Source organism: Palaemon carinicauda, chromosome 35, assembly GCF_036898095.1.
Source record: "Palaemon carinicauda isolate YSFRI2023 chromosome 35, ASM3689809v2, whole genome shotgun sequence".
In the NCBI taxonomy this organism is placed as follows: domain Eukaryota; kingdom Metazoa; phylum Arthropoda; class Malacostraca; order Decapoda; family Palaemonidae; genus Palaemon; species Palaemon carinicauda.
The window spans coordinates 12,616,619-12,636,792 of NC_090759.1; the positions used below are offsets into that span (position 1 = coordinate 12,616,619).

Consider the following 20,174-nt stretch of genomic DNA (forward strand, 5'->3'; position numbering starts at 1 on the left):
TAGAGAGTAAAAGATGTGAGATTGGAAGTATGTTTAGGAAGAGAAGGATGGATGTATTGGCCTTGTGTGAAACAAAGATGAAAGGAAAGGGTGAAGTGATGTTTGGTGAAATGTCTGGTAGAGTGTCTGGGATTGAAAGGGGAAGAGCGAGAGAGGGTGTGGCTTTATTGCTGAGTGAATGATGACAGGTAAAGTAGTGGAATGGAAGGAAATATCATCTAGGTTAATGTGGGTAAGGGTTAGGTTGGGTAGGGAATGTTGGGCGTTTGTCAGTGCGTATGGGCCAGGTAGTGAGAAAAGTGAAGAAGAGCGGAATGAGTTCTGGAATGAATTAACTAGGTGTGTAGAAGGATTGGGTAGAAGGAATTATGTAGTTGTCATGGGTGACTTGAATGCTAGAGTGGGCGCTGGAGAGGTAGAAGGCGTCATTGGGAAGTATGGCATACCAGGTGAAAATGAGAGTGGTGAGAGACTGGTAAATATGTGTGTTGAACAAGAGATGGTAATAAGTGCTAGCTTTTTTAAAAAGAAAGATAAAAATAAGTATACATGGGTAAGAGTGGCAAATGAAAGAGTAGTAGAAAGGGCATTAATGGATTATGTGTTGATAACTAAAAGAATGTATGGAAGATTGAAAGACGTGCACGTGTTTAGGGGTATGGCTAACGGTATGTCTGATCATTTTTTGGTGGAAGGAAAATTAGTTGTAGCAAAAGAGTGGGGGAATAGAGTAGGTGGATGTAAAATGAAGCTAGTGAGGGTTGAAGAGCTAATAAAACCGGGGGTAAAAAGTAAATATCAGGAAAGGTTGAAAATGGCATATGACGAAGTGAGAGTAAGAGAAACTGGTAATTTAAAGGAGGAATGGAAGTTAGTAAAAGAAAATTTTGTTGGGATTGCAAGTGATGTGTGTGTGGCAAGAAGGTTGTTGGAGGCAGCATGAGGAAGGGCAGTGAATGGTGGAATGAAGGAGTGAAGGTAAAAGTGGGAGAGAAAAAGGGGGCTTTTGAAGAATAGCTGCAGAGTAATAGTATAGAGAAGAATGAAAAATATAGAGAGAAAATGTGGAAGTAAAGCGCAATGTACGTGAGGCAAAGAGGGCAGCTAACCTGAGGTGGGGTCAGGGATTGGGTCAGTCATATGAAGAGAATAAGAAGTTTTGGAAAGAAGTGAAGAGAGTAAGGAAGGTTGGCTCAAGAATTGAAGAGACAGTGAAAGATGGAAATGGAAGGTTGTTAAAAGGAGAGGAGGCAAGGAAAAGGTGGGCGGAATATTTTGAAAGTTTACTGAATGTTGAGATAATAGAGAGGCAGATATAATTGCTGTTGCAGGTGTTGAGGTGCCGGTGATGGGAGATGAGAATGAGAGAGAGATTACAATAGAAGAAGTGAAGAGAGCACTAGATGAAACGAGAGTAGGAAAAGCATCTGGTATGGATGGTGTGAGAGCTGAGATGTTGAAGGAAGGGGGTGTGACTGTACTTGAATGGTTGGTGAGATTGTTTAACATGTGTTTTGTGTTGTCAGTGGTACCAGTAGATTGGGTTTGTGCATGTATTGTACCACTATATAAGGGTAAGGGAGATGTGCATGAGTGTTGTAATTTAAGAGGTATTAGTTTGTTGAGTGTAGTTGGAAAAGTGTATGGTAGAGTAATGATTGATAGGATTAAGGATAAAACAGAGAATGCAATCTTAGAAGTAAAGGGTGGTTTTAGAAGAGGTAGGGGTTGTATGAATCAGATTTTTACAGTTAGGCAGATATGCGAGAAATATTTAACAAAAGGTAAGGAGGTGTATGTTGCGTTTATGGATCTGGAGAAAGCGTATGATAGAGTTGATAGGGAATCAATGTGGAATGTGATGAGGTTATATGGAGTTGGTGGAAGGTTGTTGCAAGCAGTGAAAAGTTTCTTCAAAGGTAGTAAAGCATGTGTTAGAATAGGAAATGAAGTGAGTGATTGGTTTCCGGTGAGAGTCGGGCTGAGACAGAAATGTGTGATGTCGCCGTGGTTGTTTAACTTGTATGTTGATGGAGTGGTGAGAGAGGTGAATGCTCGAGTTCTTGGACGAGGATTAAAACTGGTAGACGAGAATGACCATGAATGGGAGGTAAATCAGTTGTTGTTTGCGGATGATACCGTACTGGTTGCAGACACAGAAGAGAAGCTTGACTGACTAGTGACAGAATTTGGAAGGGTGTGTGAGAGAAGGAAGTTGAGAGTTAATGTGGGTAAGGGTAAGGTTAAGAGATGTACGAGAAGGGAAGGTGGTGCAAGGATGAATGTCATGTTGAATGGAGAGTTACTTGAGGAAGTGGATCAGTTTAAGTACTTGGGGTCTGTTGTTGCAGCAAATGGTGGAGTGAAAGCAGATGTACGTCAGAGAGTGAATGAAGGTTGCAAAGTGTTGGGGGCAGTTAAGGGAGTAGTAAAAAATAGAGGGTTGGGCATGAATGTAAAGAGAGTTCTATATGAGAAAGTGATTGTACCAACTGTGATGTATGGATCGGAGTTGTGGGGAATGAAAGTGACGGAGAGGCAGAAATTGAATGTGTTTTGAGATGAAGTGTCTAAAGAGTATGGCTGGTGTATCTCGAGTAGATAGGGTTAGGAACGAAGTGGTGTGGGTGAGAACGGGTGTAAGAAATGAGTTAGCAGCTAGAGTGGATATGAATGTGTTGAGGTGGTTTGGCCATGTTGAGAGAACGGAAAATGGCTGTCTGCTAAAGAAGGTGATGAATGCAAGAGTTGATGGGAGAAGTACAAGAGGAAGGCCAAGGTTTGGGTGGATGGATGGAGTGAAAAAAGCTCTGGGTGATAGGAGGATAGATGTGAGAGAGGCAAGAGAGCGTGCTAGAAATAGGAATGAATGGCGAGCGATTGTTACGCAATACCGGTAAGCCCTGCTGCTTCCTCCGGTCGCCTTAGATGACCGCGAAGGTAGCAGCAGCAGGGGATTCAGCATTATGAAGCTTCATCTGTGGTGGATAACGGGGGAGGGTGGGTTGTGGCACACTAGCAGTACCAGCTGAACTCGGTTGAGTCCCTTGTCAGGCTGGGAGGAACGTAGAGAGTAGAGGTCCCCTTTTTGTTTTGTTTCATTTGTTGATGTTGGCTACCCCCCAAAACTGGGGGAAGGGCCTTGGTATATGTATGTATGTATGATAGGGGTTTTTAATTGCTGTCCAGGATTGCTTTTGAGGTTTGTCCTGTATTTTTATGAAATTTGCATAGTACAGTATATGAAGCCATTTTCTTTCAACTTTCTTGACAGCACAGTGGTGATTATGTTTTTTGTAGTTTATCATCTCTCAATTTTCAATTTTTACCTCCATTTCATTTTGATTATTAGATTTTTTTTATTTTTGTAAGTTTGATCCCTTGCAGTATAACTTTCGGGTAACATAGGTCAATATATTTCACAGTTGCCGAAGTATAATGCCTCTCAGGTTTGGTTTTGATATTAGCTTAGGACCATTTACATAGAGTAACTGTCACGATTTTTATGTTTTTAGTGTAACTCATGTTGCTGAATTCTTGTAAATGATATTTAGGCTGGTGTTGCCTAATATTTTTTGCCTAATATAACAAATGTTTATTGTATTGATAAGTTACTCCACTGCTATTATATTGGTAACTTTTGGTAGTTAGCTACCAAAAACATCTTGGCCAATAGTCATTATACCTGATTAGGCTACATTTTAATGTTTCCTATGGGCCTACGTAGATAAAAAAAGAAATTGAATTCTCTAACCTCAGGTTAAGCAGAGGTGTGAAATCAATTTGTTCCCAAAGAATTTATATGACAGTTTTATACCTTGTAACTTTTATTAGTAGAAGACATAATAAAAAAAATGAATAACCCATATTTGCCAGTTTTTTTTTCTTTCTTTTTTTAACTTACCAAGCATTGTTTGTGACTATACAAAAATATTTGGAGTGGAGATGTTCTCTTCTTTGAAGGTCAGTTAGAGAGAGGGAGGAGGTACTGTCATGTAGCATTTTCCCATGTGACTTGATCCTCATTCTTCTTGTATGCATTGGAATAGGTATTGGATGGAAGGGAGGGCTTCTTGATTGAACCGTGTATGGTATATACAGTTCTTTTCCTATCCATTAGCTCTATACGCCACCAATTGGACTACAATGTACTGTAGTTGGGGAAAAAAAGTATGCTTGATTATGTGCCACCATTCCTTACACTTAGATTCGTTGAAAGGGAAATTATCTACTTGATAGGGGAAGGGGTTAGACTCCTGGATCTTGTAGTTTTTCAATTGAGTTGTCCTGATCCAAGTTTCTCTTTTCTTCCTATTTGAAGACAATAGAGGCTCACATTTAATATGCTCTTATCGTTTTATACCTATCAACTTTGTAAGCTATGGGTTTTGACTACTTTCTAGTTGGGGAAAAGAGAATAATCTAGTTACCTCCTTCCCTTACCTTTTAATTCGTCAAATGGGCCACTCCCATATACTCAATAATTAGGGGAAGTAGTTATCCTAATTTGAGACTCAAACTTTAATACTAGTAAGGTACTTTGGGGAGAGATAAACTCCACTCTTTTGAGATACTAGTTAATTAGTTTTTCAACTGTAAATTTTATTTTACTTATGAATGAAACAAAGGCTAAATGTAGCCAAAGCAAATGAAATAATCTTGTTAACCCATAAGATGTCATGAAGGTATTTCTATCACAGTGACTTGTGTATTTTGGGGGAGGGCTTAGGGCCCTAAAATCTGCCCTTTCAGAAATGCTTTCAGTTGATTCATTCTACCCCAGATTAGGATCCACAAGTAGCAGAAAGAAAGTGCCATATATCTCCTTTCATTTGGGTGAAAGGATTTGCTAAGACCATGGGTTCTGTTGAATATTACCAAGAAAGGAAAATGTGGATCTCATCTGTCCAACAGCAGTAAGATTCAGTCCTTGGTTCAGTCTGCTTGTGTTCCCTGTGGATGCTTCATTTATAGCTGAAATAGTTGAGGCATCAATCTACTCCCTTTATATTGATCATAAGGCTATCTCTGTAAGAATTGAGCTTGGCACGTTGGACTGGTCAATCTCCTCCTTTTAATAATAATAATACAGTGATCATGCTCAAGGCTTTACCATTTCTGGGAGATTCCGCACTCATCAATTGCCTCTTCGTACCAGCGTGGGGACCCACTGATAGCAGTGCCTTTGGGTTTCTGGGAGTCAGGAGAAGTCAGGAGAAAACCCCAGGGGGGTGCTATCTTGTGATATGAGTCTTCCTGGTTTGTGGGGGAGAAGCGACAGAGGGGCCTGCTTCTATAGATTTTGAGGAGGGATACCCAGTGAGGAACCCTTTGCATGTGACATGAGATGCATTTTTTACCCATATCGAACACTTTTTATCCAGGAGCTTTGATCTTCCATTCAGTGATATGGAATTTGAAAATTTTGCCACATGACATCAATCATTTGAGTGAATTAAGGATCCATCCCTTAGTACATGCCCTTAGCTTACCTCTAAAGGGGTATCCTGATGACCTACAAGTCTGCCAACATAATGTTTGTCCTTTATGGTACACAAGTCTATTCATTTATTATTCGGTATTAGTCCTTGGATATTACACATCACATAAATCCCTAAAAAAGGGGTTTTGACAAAGGAAAAACTTATTTTTGGGGAGGTGCTGTATTGTCTCCAAGACTCTCCCTCCTCCCTATCCTCATATAGGGAAAGGGACATTTGATTCTCAGTCTTAATTATGAAAGATGGTGACATGGCGCAAGTTAATGTACAAGTAGCATTGTCTCCTGTATAAGCATTAGTTCTTGGTGATGACTTATCAATGCTGTATCAGGTTCAATAGAGCCTAACCCGTGTGTCTCCCTTATACACAATAAGTTAGTGCTTTTTGTCTTCAATTACTGGCCCTAGAGCAGGAGATAGAATATTTCTTTGGTATTTTTATTTCGTATTTGATACCTGTTCTAGCCCTTACAGTAAAGAACACAGCACCTTCCCAAAAATAGGTTTTTCCTTTGTCAACCCCCCTTTTTTTTAACTCAAAAGTGTTGGAAATGTCATATAACAAGAGTTCGTTACTTTGAATGATTAGCCATTTATAAATTTTCTTTTTAGATTGTTGATGAGAACTGGCAAGAACTTGGACCAAATAAGGAAGGGTTCCTTACAGTCTCCTTGAGTAAGGGTCATCCCATTGGACTTTTTAAAGGTTTGAACATCTGTACAAGTTTTTGGTGTGAGTTGAATTGAGATCTAATATTGCATTTAAATTTTAATGTTCTCAAGTTTGAATTATTTTATGAACATCATATTTTGAAATTTAAACACAAATAATTGAGCTTAAACTTGACCCAAAGTTTTGGGTGAAAATATCTTGTGCCTAGTGTTTGAAAACAAAGTTCACTTTAAGTCATGGAAGCTTATTCTATTAACCACTTTGGCATCGAAAGGATGCGTAAGTATACACTTAGGATCATGGAGAATCTAGGAAACATTTGGGACATGAATCTAAAAAATTTCTTCTTTGATAGGAGATAGATTTTAACCTTCATACTTCTTTGATTGTACAATGCTAACATAGTGTGTGGTTTTCAGTTTTTTTTTTTTTTTGTATCGAGTTGGTAAGAAAATTTTTAATAATGATTTTCCAAAATGTATTTTAACCATTCAATCTTACTGTTTTAGTATCAGCACTATCAATAAAGTAGTCATAATTTACAAGGTACAAAAGAATGTTTTGTCACCATATTTCTCCTGAAGACATGCTAAAATCTGAGACCCCAGTTGCATTGCTGGGTTTCAAGTAAAGAAGACCGTAACAAATCTTGCAAGCTGCGAGTGTGTGGGATTAGGGAGGTGCGGAATACAGTAATAATTATTTACACTGAAATGGCCGAGAAAAGAACGAGTTAGAAAGTAGACATTTTCTCATAGTTTGGGAAACTAACTTTTGTAGGAAGTATAATAACTTTTTTCAAATTAAAAATTCATGAATAGCAGCTAATCGAGATGAAAAATTCGTAAAATTCCTCTTGTTAACAAATTACCCATCAACATATAGTAAAACTGCCAAGTTATCCTTAGCCAATTTACAAGGCAGAAGCTGAATTGGTTACTCTTCTTTTCCAGGATATTTGGGTAATGAAAATAAAACCTCAGAAGTCTTTATGGGAGAGTATTACTTAACAGGTGATAGAGCTTACTACGACGACGATGGGTATTTTTGGTTCGTGGGACGTGCTGATGATGTCATCATATCATCAGGGTATGCCATTTCTTTTCAAGTTTCAGAGTAAACAAAGGTACAGTTGTACTGTAGCTTAATTTTATTAACACTTCAGAACTAAAAATCATAGTTGCTTAGGTCAAAACTCGGCACATGTTAAGAGGTCTGAATTTGTGGGTCATAAAGATATGGCAACAAAGATGTATTAGGTTGTACTCACCACTGGCTTCCCAAACCATGGGTTAATACCATTAACCATTAGAGTGTTTCATTACTTTCCTAGAGGCATGCATTTAGGAATTTTTTTTTTTTTTTTTAGTTTTATGGGTAATTGTTGATAAAACTGAGGATGCAGAAAGAATTACAGTACAGTACTGTATAGACGAGTATAGAATTATAAGAAAATATATATTATAATTAATTTTTTTTGTAATTCTACAGTGAAGCCCCTTAAATAAAAAAGTATATTAAGAAAGCTTTTAACACCTGTCAAGTTCATATCATATGTCTGGTTAATGTGATCTTACAGGTATCGATTAATGTTGGTATTCCCATAATCAAAATATCAAGTGTCAACGCAATCTATTTCATAGGTCTGTATCAGTTGTTATGAGTGCTAGTTAGCATTAATTCAACTGTCCAACTAGGACAGAATATCATATTTTACGCGGATTTAATTTTCTTATGTTTCATTTCTGATAAGAGATCGATATTTATCTGATGGAAGTACTGTACACGAATAGGACAAATATTTTCTTAAAGTAATATATTTTCTTCTATTTCTTGCAAGAAAAACAGACTATTATTGAGAGAGAGAGAGAGAGAGAGAGAGAGAGAGAGAGAGAGAGAGAGAGAGAGAGAGAGAGAGAGAGAGAGAGAGAGAGCTGTATGAAAACTGTGATTCTGTATCTTATAACATATTGGTGGTGATGTAATATTCATTATGAATTGTTACTTGTATACGTGCATAATCGCAATACAATGGCATGACCTTGAGATCAGCTGATGACCACCAAAAGTAAAACGAAAGTAATTGTTGATTATTGGAATGTTCTCAAAATTGGAAAATAGACAAATAATAGAATAGAAGCATACTTTAATAATTCAACACAATAATATCTAAAGAAATATGAAGACTTAATAACAAACGAAAAAGGAAATACAGTACTGTATGAAGATTTAAAAATGAACTAGCCTTACAGACGCCCAAAGAGAAAGAATGTATTTATATAACTAATAATAATGGCGATAAATGAACTGTATGTAAACTATGATATCCTATAACATATTGGTGTTGATGTACTATTCATCATGAAGATATTTTGAAAAAGGTAAGAAATTATACAAACGCTACGCCTTGTTATTCGTTTGATTGTTGATTGTTAAAATGCTTCCAAAATAAAAATAAAAAATAGATTACAAAAATGTTTTAATAAAGCATTTGATATCATATGAACCAACAAAATTAAATGATATACAGTAAGAAAATACTGATGAAATATGACCAAGGTGATTACAGTATCATGACACAACATAATAAATCTACAGAAACTTCCCTTTTTAAGTTTGACATACATCTAGATAGAGTTACGTGATGACTACCTGTAATAAAAGGAACAAATTTTTGGATGTCTAAGACAAACAGGACTAATTAAGTTGGTATACTTAAGTTATAATGATAGATGTTATGAAACATTTTAATGTTTGTAAACCCTGTTCAATATTTAGATCCTTTAGCAATGCCATAATTTTAATTAACTTTAAATATTTTTCTACAAAGGTGGTACAATACCAAAGTCATTTAAGATTTTTTTTTCTATATTTCAGATGTATTATCATGCATATTACTATGTTTTCATTACTATATTGATATATTTTCTAGTAGCTAAGCTTTTTTCATGTTTTAAGAATTCAGTACCCATGGAAAGCTTAAGTATAATTAGTGAAAAGCTCAGCTTTTTTTTCATTGCAGATATCGCATAGGGCCCTTTGAAGTAGAATCGGCATTACTAGAACATCCAGCAGTGGCTGAATCTGCTGCTGTGTCATCGCCTGACAAATTACGTGGTGAAGTAGTCAAAGCTTTTGTAGTCCTGGCAAAGGAATACCAGAATCATAATCCAGATTTACTCATTAAGGAATTGCAAGATCATGTCAAAAAGACAACTGCCCCATACAAGTACCCAAGAAAGGTAAGTCACACTTCAGCAGTTTGTAAAGTTTCAGAGATGACATAGTACATTACATGGACTCCAACATTCGCCCCATACATTTTGATATTGATATTGTTGGGACTAACCATTCAGATCCTCTTAACTTTTTTTTTTTTTTAATTATGCCCCAAATCTTTTCATTCCATGGGAAATTTGGGTCTTGATTTTAATAAGTAAAATTACAAGAATACATTTACTCAATTTTCATAATGCAGATTAATCTAAGATGACTAAAAGTGAAATACTACCCTCAAGGACTTTAGGCCTGAGGAAGATGTGTAGATACACAAGACACAATGAACGGTACTTCAGTGTCAACCGTGGCTGCTCATGAATTCGTTACCCTTGGTCACAGATTTTGCTATTCAAAAATTAAAATGATTAACTGCCAGTAAAACAAGGCTATCAGGTATTCAAATAATTTTAAAGTTATGCTTTAACCTGATCTGTAATCTCTCAAATTAAACTTATCTGGTTTTATGTGATCACACTTATCATTTGAAGATTTTATATCCAGTTAACTCGTGAATTTATAACACTTGAAATATCACTGACTTTTAAAGTAATTCTTATTTTTCCTAGTAGCCATACAAACCTGAGTTGTTTAATTAGGAGTCTGTCGTTAAAGTTGGATACAGTAACTCGCCCTGCCTCCTTTCCAGCTGGAGAGCCCTTTACTTATGACCTTTCGGCCCAGGACTGAGAAGGGTGGTCAAGGAGGGAAGTTGGATTAAAGGATTTAGGTTTATATGGCTAGGAAAAATACAAATTAATTTCAACAAATTTCATATTCCCTTGTCCTATAATTAGGAAAAATTACTGCTTGGTGGGATGGAAGTCCCCTCGGAACCTGAACTGGATGGTTCTTTTTTGTCCCTGGAAATGATCACCTCTTGATCTGTACAGAATCAAAGCGATGACCCTAGTAACCTTCTGCCTGACTTTCGTTGGGAAGAATGGGTTATAGAACCTAGGCTATACTTGCAAGTGCACCAAATCAAACTCCAAAGGGGATATCAGTTGGAAACATACTTCCTACATTATGATGATTAATGGGTTGGTATCGACGATGACTTAGTCAACGACGCCTTCAACGATGACTTCGATAAATTAGATGACGACGAAGATTTCAACATAGATGATTTCGACATATTCGAGGACAACAAGGACTTCTACCAATTCAACGACGACAACATCAATGACTTCAACTACAAAATCTTCGAAGATGACGACTTCGACGACAAAAACTTTGAAGATGACGACTTTGACAGCCACGAGAGAGATACTTCTGTAGACCTAAAGAAAGCAACTCTGAAGTGTAATTTACCAGCATCAGGTCTGATCCAACAAGTAAAGTTCAACCACTTTGTTCCCGAGAGGGGAACAGAAGAATGAGGGAGAAGAGCCAGTCATACTACTGTTCATTCCAGACTTATATCTACATGTTACTATAAACGAGATGCATCCTTGTCCCGTGTGGGAGCTGGGCTGGTTACACAAATACTTGAGCAGCCCCCACATGTCCAAGCACAGAGGTGTCAAGAGACTTGTGGGTATACTCTTGCAAGTAAAAGGCCAGCGAATGTGGTCAGCCTTTTCCAGACTCTGGCCTTCAACACTTGGCCCACTGACAGGTTACTCCTGAAGGCAAAGGTGGGGCCAATACCCCCAACTTGGTGAGCTCTGGTTATAACTGGTGCCTCAAACCTTTCGTCATTCGAGGCACCTCACGAAGCCAAAAATAGACCGTGTTCCTCGACACCCCTTTCTTGGACCTGCCAGTGCTAACACAAAAATTTCCAACACTCAGGCCTGAGGTGTCAAGTCCTTTTCAGATAGCCCTGTGGAGCCCTCACGAGATCCGAGAGCATCTCTAGATCACTACCTGATGCCTCGCAAAGAGTAGGGATGGAGAAGGACTCAAACCTAGCGCAATGCACCGCCAAATTCTGTGCCATGAAGTCATGCACAAAACCGAGAGAACTCTTTCCACCTCTCGGCATGGATGACTAAAATATGGGAGACCGTGCAACTCGCCAACTCTCTTCACTGATGCTAAAGGTAACTGAAATATTCTCTTGAGTGTCAGATCCTTGTTTAACAGCCTCCTGAAAGGCTTGAATAGGGTACTCGTAAGAGCCTTGGAGGACCAGAGTATCATCCCACTCTGGGGGCAGGAGATCCTGGGGTGGGCAAGACTGCTCAAAGCTGCTCACGAGTATAGGCAACTCCCAGGAAGCGGAGGTCTGTACTCTTCAATCTGAAGACCATACTCCAGGCTGAGCGGTAGCCTTTGACAGCCACATCCGAGCCGTTCTACAACACCAGTCACAGAAGATGGCTCTCTTTGCCTGGTGGACAGGTGTAGAGGACCTCTGGAGGTATCCAGAAATCTGTGCACAGAGGTTCCTCAATGTACAAACTTAATTGGTTCCAAGAAGCTGTTTGTAAGTAAAATTGTTTGCAAATTGAATTTTATTACATTTTGGCCTATAGGCCAAACCTGAATCCCATGCCTATGATTTCCATCTGCAAAAGTCAACAAATAGCTAAGTTTCATATGAAATAGATATCAGGGTTTTATAAATGTCACTTCTTTTTTAATTAAATAATATGTTTTATTACAATATTTCTTGATCTTATCTTTGTTATTTTCAGTTGGATTTGTGTTTCTATCTCCGAATGTTTGTAAGTTGAAGACCACCTGTAGTTCCTCATGAAAAGCCTTTTGCTTTGAGGAGATGTTGGATAGCCTCCAACTATGAAGAGCCAAGGACTTCATAGCCTAGTAGGTGCATCTGACAGAGGAGCATGGACCGCTTAGGTCCTAAATCAAAAGAGCAAGCAGTTCAGGGTGCCACTGCACGAGGCAATCTGGGAGCCACCGGGGTCATCCCGAGTCTTGACGTAATCAACACTGTTGATTACTAGCCAGATCAGACTGAACAGTGGAAAGGTTCACACATATCCAGATGATCCCATGGTTGTTGGAGGGGGAGTTCCATGTTTTGCCGGGTAGCAAACAAGTCAATTTGCGGAGAGCCCCTGGAGGCAAGAAGCCTTTCTACAACGTGTGTCCCTGCTAGAACACACCTCTTGCTCGAAATGTACCTTGCCAACAAACTCTATGGAGTGAAACGCCGCCCAGATGTCCATCCACTTAATCAGTTCACTGAAGGAGGCTAGACCGTACACCCTTGTTTGTTGACGTTGGTGGTGTCATCGCTCATTAATACAACTGAGTGCCTCCTCAAATATTCTTGGAATGCTTGCAATGCCAGGAAAGCTGCTTGCATCTCGAGAACATTGATGAGCAGATGTTTTTCTTCTTCAGTACACATCCCCAAAATGACTAGGTCATCTAGTCGAGTCCCCCTCTCCTCCTTCGATGCATATGAGAATACTGTAGTTGCATGTCTGGAGGAGGAGAAACGAATGGAATTCCAATAGTGAGGTTCTTATTGTTGAGCCACCAAGACAGATTGGCCCAAACCTTCTGGCCCACTAGAACAGGATGGAATGGGGGAGGATTCGTGTCGGCTGACAGACACCATTGAAAGGATCTCTGGTGGAGGCACACTTGGAATGAGCTTCTCCGGAGGGGTGATCAAGAAGACTGCCAGCACCAAGCTGACACTTCTATCATGGACAGGAACGCATGCACAATCTCTACTTATCTGATGATGTAATCGTCTGATGGAAAGACTTGTTATTGCTGAATCTATCAGCATGGCCAGGGTATAAGATTTTACCTCTCTCAGTTTACCACAATCCCCCGATTGCTGCAATATGCAAGAATTTTTTCTCAGTCCTGTAGCAACTGCCCCTTCGATGTCAAGATCAACAAGTTTTCAAGATTGCATCCATCGCAAATGGGACCAAGCAGCTACTAAGGTGAACACCAGAGTGAACAACTGGGGAGTTGTTCACAGTCCAAAGCACAGAGTCTGGAATTGTTACGCCATACTGTAGCAGGAGAAGTTGAGGTACTTTCGAGAGGACTGATGAATAGGCAGTTGAAAGGTCTACCGAAAGCATGGATTCTCCCTCTTTGACTGAGGACACCACAGAACATACTGTTTCAATCCTGAACTTTTGTGTGGCAAACCAGCTAGTTCAAAGGAGTGAGAGAGGTCTATTACCGGTTTCCAGCCCCCCGTCGCCTTCTCCATAAGGATGATGCGACAGTAGAAGCCCATACACTTGTCATGATTGACTTCTTTTCCAATATTCCATCTTCTCTGCCAGTGTTGAATGATCCACAGGGAGCTTAATCAGGACTTTAGATAAGGGGGCCAGCGGTCCTGAAAAGGTAGCAGGTAACCATCCTGAAGGAGTCTGTACACAAGATTCTGCCAAGTCACCCAGTGGTAAGACAGGCATCTCCCTACTTTTGGCAGCAGGAGAGGGCTAACACCAGCATCAGTATTTCCTTCTCACCACCCTCTTCCCTCCCCCTCCCTTCCTAAAAACGAGCAGGTTGTGGTGCTCAAAAAGGCTGTGAAAGCCCAGCCTCTTTTAAGAAAAGGGTCACAGTACAAGCATTGCTGACAAAGAGTCTTGAAACAGGTGCAGGTCCCTTCCACGATCCCAATCCCGCAGGCTTGGCCGTACCTGAAGGTTGGGCCGCTGCTCTTTTTGAAGTGCCAGGGGCCCTTATGCAAATAGCGTACTGTATCAGGGAGTCTTGCAAAGGAGTCCTCCAAGATTCCACCGCCAACTGCACACATCTGTCAGGAAGGGAAACGTGGTACCCCGCAACAACAAGTTCTGCAATGCCTATGCCACCTGCAGAGTAACTTGTCTTGAGAAGCGAGAAACATCATCATCTTAACTCTTCAAAACCAAGTTAGCCCACAGGTTTGCTGCCTAGTGGGCAAGGGAGGAGACTGCCTTCCCACCCAACAGCACAAGATTTGTACTTCTCCGAAGCCTCTGGGGTTGAGAACCTTGTCAACTTTGCGATGTACAGGAAAGAGCATGGAGCGAGGCTAAGGCTGCCATCTCAAGAGATTGATTAAGACATGCAATCCACCTCGAGTCTCTCTAACAGGTCCACCTGCAGCATTATCTGCCGTGTATAACTTCCACTGACTGGAGAGGGGAGCATTTTTGCTTGATTGACTGGACTGGAGTTAGTTGTCATATCTGATTGTCCACTCGATCCAGGGCTAATTCAGCTATATTTGACCATGGCACCTCCAACAAGAGCCTCAATCCTTGAAGAGCACAGTAGTGCCGATCAATGACCAAGGTACAGCCTGATAGAGGTGCCACAATTGCCTTCCCCAAACAGTTGCACTTATGAATGAGGGCAAGGACCTTCACAAAGGAAGTCTATGATTCGGGGTAGTCTACCTCAGCAGGTGCTGAACTGAGGTCTGAACTCCTTTTTGAGACATACTGGCCCAGAACACACTCATGCCTCGCTAAGGCCGAGGGGTGAGGCAACATGCTCCTGAAATTCTGTTCCCCACCAAGAGTACAACTGTTGGGCTGACGAAGTTCTTTGCAAGGCAACGGGAGTAGAACACCTGACACGGGACCCTGCAGAATCGTAAGTACCAGATACTTTGCAGGTTGGGGTTGAGGGGCAACCACAGCCCTGTGCCCCATGGCATGGGGACAATATACTCCTCTCTACATTCTTGCCCAGCCAAAGCTCCCATGCACTCTAGTACAGCCTCGAATAGTCATATCTTCTCTACCAATGACAACTTGATAGGACATCAAGTGTAGTGGAAGAAGAGATGGAGGTCATCAAAGCTTATCCATCAACCTTGGGGAAAAAGAAAAAAAAAAAAAAAAGTGTGCAAGACTGTAAACTTATGTTCTGGGAGTAGCCAGGAGCTGGAGGAGTCCTATCCCCGCAGCTATGGCTGGCCTTCCTGGTCTTTGACATCTTCAACTTGGCTCTGCAGGGAGAGTAGTCAAGGTTGAGCAACCATAGACAATGACGCTCCCCCGGGTTGCTCCAACAGGAGCCACAACATTTGGGCAGAGATAGCCACACTCATAAGGCTCTGCAACCCAGCAATGAGCAGTGCCAGCGGCATAAGTACAGACATGGAGAGTTGGAACCAGCCCCGGACTCCCTGGTACAAGTGTCATAGAAATGAACATAGGGAAAGGGTGGGAATCACTGGGACCAGGTAAAAAATTTAGGTAATGTTCACCTTAGCCTTCTTACCTTTCCGGCCACCTATGGGGGTTACGCCTCCCGGCATCTTGCCAAACGGGCTAGGAGCTAACTTATCAGCCTTCTTAGGCTTTCCGGGGAACAACTGGATTCCCCGAGACTTGGAGAATCACCATGCCCTTCATTAGTGTCATCACCCAGGACTCTTTGGATTTATGTACAGTGGAAAAAGTAACTTTGGCTGCTAACTCCCTCAACAGTCATAAAGGGCCTACTGAAAGACTTAAGAAACCTAAGACTTCCTTAGGTCTAATTCGTCATCAACAGCCTGCACAGTGACGGGCAAAGAGCTTCCAGTCTTCGAAGAGGTGCGGTGAAAACTCTGGGTTTCCCACACACCAGCAAACTCGCTGATAAAGATCAGAGTGCTCCAAGGCCCCAGTGTACTCCCCAGGGACGTATGCACGGGCAGCAGCAGTAGTTGCACTTCACAAGGAGACAGAAGTAACTAAAGACTAAACTTGTGTGTTCTTGGACTTTGTCTAGTTTGACCCCACTTAACCAACCACAACATTTCCAGAAAGAGAAAGATAATTAAAAAGTTTGGAAAGGAGTTACTGCATTCATGTGCATGCCTCGAAAGCTGAATGAAAGGTGAATGGCATATGGCAAAGCATGCAGTTCTCGAGTCCTTTTTACTTATTCCGAGGTTAGCAATAAGATTAGTCTTAAGGGTCAGGTTTATTTAAATGGTCTCAAGCAATGCTCAAAATGGAGGACGAGACTAGAGCCCACTAAATGCGGTGGACAAGACTGTTTGAAGAAACTCCACGAGAGCATTGAAAGTTCTCAAAATCATGAAAAGTGCATTCCCGTCAGACTAAGACACTGACTTAGTGTAGTAGTATCCCTCCTAGGAAAATAAGAGCACAAATTAATCTTTTCTTGAATTGTGACTCAACGGCCCGGTTCAAGAAGGCAATCCAGTGCTCGGGTACAACGGCAAGAAAAGGTCCCAATTGGTCATTCAGTAAATCAGAGCAAATAGTAAGAGAGCATTATTATGAAGTAGTCCTGTGATGCTAAGACCTAGAATGCTTGGACTAAAAAGTCAAACAAAATAGTTTGCAGTCAAGTATTTGATCTCTCTTCAAGCCATCCAACTTTTAATTGTTGTTGCTCAAATTATCACCCTTTAAGTTCTTTGAACTGGCCAGGTTAGTTAAGACAGTGACTCTATATTCTGGATAAGCTTATTTTAATAATACTGCTAAAAGATTGTATGGAGGCTTTTACCAATGCTCCTGTCAATCATGCTGGGGGAGAAAATGCACCTTTTGTAAATTACACATACCATTAAATATGGATGGACCAATATAATGGAAAAAATAACTAATGTCAACTTCATATATCCAAAGAAAACAAAATAATTAGTATTTGAATGAAACCTTATTATCTATTCAAAATTTAATCAAACACTGACATCTGCCTTTTTTTTAAGATCTATAATTTTCCCTAGGTGGAGTTTGTGGAATCTCTCCCAAAAAACATCAGTGGAAAAATACAGCGAATGGTACTGAGGAACCAAGAATGGGGAAAGTGTTGAAATCTTTCCTTGTAAGCAAAGAGGTAATGAAACACAGTGTATTTTTACCCTTCTCTTTATTAAAAAACATTAATCACTACCAGTTGTGCTAGAGGAGTGAGAATACAAACAAACTTATTTTTATGGTTTTAATGTTTTAACCTAAATGAAATATATGAAACATTTCACATTGATTAACCTACTTTTATTGGAAAATTAGGGCAGTTTTTTATGTCAGATTAGATAGTATTGCTGAATTTTTTTGTGTGGAATGTTTTGAAGTATTTATACTAATATATCGCAAATTCTCTTATGACAAAACATTATGATTTCACTTTTAGTCTGCATAAAAATAAATCCTAAATGAAAACCTTAGCAGCCATTGTGAAATTGTTGAAATATTAAGTACCTGAATCCTCACCTCCACCAAACATCCGAAGAATACTTTTAATTTACCTAATATCACAGGAACTATTGATCATACTTTAATTTTACACAGAATTAAAGTAGTAAGACATGAATATAGAAAACTTGATATTGCTCTTCATGATGAATCGTGAAATTTCTCAATATTTAAATACCTTGTACAATTTCCCACGAGATATAATTATTGGTTATGTGCGTTTCAACAACAAATTGGAGGGCAGTACATGTTGAGCTTCAATCAGATAACAGATTAGTCTACACTAATATAAAGTAATATACACAAATGTACTGTCCTAAAATGTAAATATTCCAACTTACAAAATCAAATCTAACACTTGCATTTTGTCAAACAACTGAAAATTAGGAACAATATTTTCTTCATAGCTCTTTCCTCAACAGTGAGACTAATGATTAAGGACTGAACTAGCGTATTAGAACTAACCTGAATTAATAGTTTGCACTACAAAATATTGCATAAATTGCATTGTCATCAACACTTACTTAAAAGATAGCAAGAATTGGTAAAAGAAAAATACTTTAGAAACCTATACACATTACGAAGAAATGCAAAGTATAACCCATCTTTTTCTAGATTTGCCGGTTCTTAAAGGAAAAATACCTTAAAAACCTTTAAACATTACGAAGAAATGTAAACTATAACTCGTCTTTTTCCAGATTTGTTGGTTCATCATCTCCAAATATTGTAGACTCTTGAGCAATAAATTCCTGGAGGAATAAATAATGTCAAAATGCATAAATTATATCTTAATGATTAAAAAATATCAAAGATCTAAACTATGTTACTTAAATTACTAATGTAAATTCTAAGCACATTCATATAACTTTGAAAAAAGAACAGAGTTATAAATTTACTTAATAGTATTCACAAATTAAATAATATACAGTATTCACAAATTATATAATATACAGTATTCACAAATTGGCCAGGTAAGTTAAATTATCCCTGACCTACATACAGTGGCTACTATATGTACTGTACAATACACATCAATAAAGAAATTTTTGAAGTATTTTGAGAATTGTTATTCTTACCTTTAAAGCTTTAAATGATCTTTCTCCAGAAAACTGTATGGGGTTGTCCTTTTCTCCTGCCTTCAAAAAGTAAATGGTTGGAAATCCTTCTACTTTGAAGAGAGTAGGGACATCATTTGCAGTGGCATCCATCTTTGTAACCACAACATCAGGGTTAGACTTTGCAAGGTGCTTTGCTAACTTTTTATATACTGGCTCAAGGTTCTTGCAATGACCACACCAAGGAGCATAAAATTCAATTAAAACATCTTTTTTGGATTTCATCACTTCTTCCTCAAAACTATTTGCAACCACCACTCTAACAGGGCCTTCTTGTCTCTTAGGAGTTGGTTGAGATTTCAAAAAGGGTTTTAATTTGCCTGCAAAAAAGAATGTCATTAGCAGATATACATGTATATTAATCTCTTAAATTAGATCAGATCCATTAAGAATTTTTTTCAGAAGGAAATCATTTACTAAACTTTATAACCATATAAACCTTTACTTCACACTTCCATGTGAAGCTCCTCTATTCAGGGGGCAAAACTTAAACATTTCTTTTTAAATCAGTATAAAACTATCTCAAACTGAGGTTTAAAATCCATTATTAATGTGTAGTTTTAGGCTGAACAAGATCTACAGATATAATTAATAGTTAATAACACACTACCTTCAAGAGCTTTTAAATAGTTTTACCTTTCTTTTACTCTCAAGTAATTTTACTTAAGATGGATGCTCAGCTAATGAAAAAGTAATGAGAAAGAATTATATAAAATCGTGTGTTTCCAGTGTAACCAACATCAACCCAATCTTAAAAGGCAAAACTTTTAAAAAAATATGTAAAATATGAAGAATACTGTTTAGTACTATTAATATAAGAAACCTAGCAAAACAAATTCTATTATCCTTTATATAAATTATTGGGGGACTCATTTGGGACCCAAGACGAGACAATTTAGAGACTAAAAACACTTTGTCTTGGAGAATATGATTAACAGTCTCCTTCCAGTAGGTGTGGTGAAAATGGGTTTCGGTGCACCATCCTCTAAAACCACTTTCTGAGATTAGGCATGTAAAAAATGCCTTCAACACTCCAAATACAGAGGCCACAGATCTGTAAATCACTCCAAGTCCAAAACAGAGCCATCAAGGTCATCCTGTTGTTCAGACAACAAAGTTATCACTACTCGAATCATAGAGAAGGTAGGAAAAGCATGCATATCATGATTCAACCAGTCCTGTAACATAGAATCCTCCTTCCATGATAGGATCTGGAATTGGTGAGGAAAACTCCTCTAAATTGTTGAGTGATGTTGCAACTTCTCTAATTTGGTCTTCCCCACCAATTCCAAATCTTTATACACGCTAATGGATGCGGAGAACGCTCGTTTAGAAAAATCTATTTTTCCTGCTTAAGTGGTCTGCCAAGACTTTAAAAATTCATTTCAGTTAAAAGAATTATTATCTAAGGATTCTGACCTGGTTCCCCCTACTTCCAAATATAAGCCAATACTGTCGTGTGGCCTGAAAATACCACACCACTTTCCTATTACTA

At 39.0% G+C, this 20,174-nt stretch overlaps 2 protein-coding genes across 2 annotated transcripts in view; one reads left to right on the forward strand and one right to left on the reverse strand.

The window, feature by feature from the left end:
- LOC137627623 (acyl-coenzyme A synthetase ACSM3, mitochondrial-like) overlaps nt 1-18,598 on the forward strand; it is a 247,538-nt gene extending 228,940 nt beyond the window's left edge. Inside the window, exons 10-14 of the mRNA XM_068358720.1 lie at nt 6,114-6,207; nt 7,128-7,263; nt 9,197-9,416; nt 17,096-17,205; nt 18,263-18,598. Coding sequence (XP_068214821.1) covers nt 6,114-6,207; nt 7,128-7,263; nt 9,197-9,416; nt 17,096-17,182 — 537 coding nt within the window. The 3' untranslated portion in view covers nt 17,183-17,205; nt 18,263-18,598. The remainder of the gene's footprint in view (nt 1-6,113; nt 6,208-7,127; nt 7,264-9,196; nt 9,417-17,095; nt 17,206-18,262) is intronic.
- LOC137627622 (protein disulfide-isomerase A4-like) overlaps nt 17,222-20,174 on the reverse strand; it is an 83,254-nt gene continuing 80,301 nt past the window's right edge. The window contains exons 11-12 of the mRNA XM_068358719.1: nt 18,641-18,999; nt 17,222-18,313 (exon numbers count right to left, since the gene is read on the reverse strand). Coding sequence (XP_068214820.1) covers nt 18,242-18,313; nt 18,641-18,999 — 431 coding nt within the window. The 3' untranslated portion in view covers nt 17,222-18,241. The remainder of the gene's footprint in view (nt 18,314-18,640; nt 19,000-20,174) is intronic.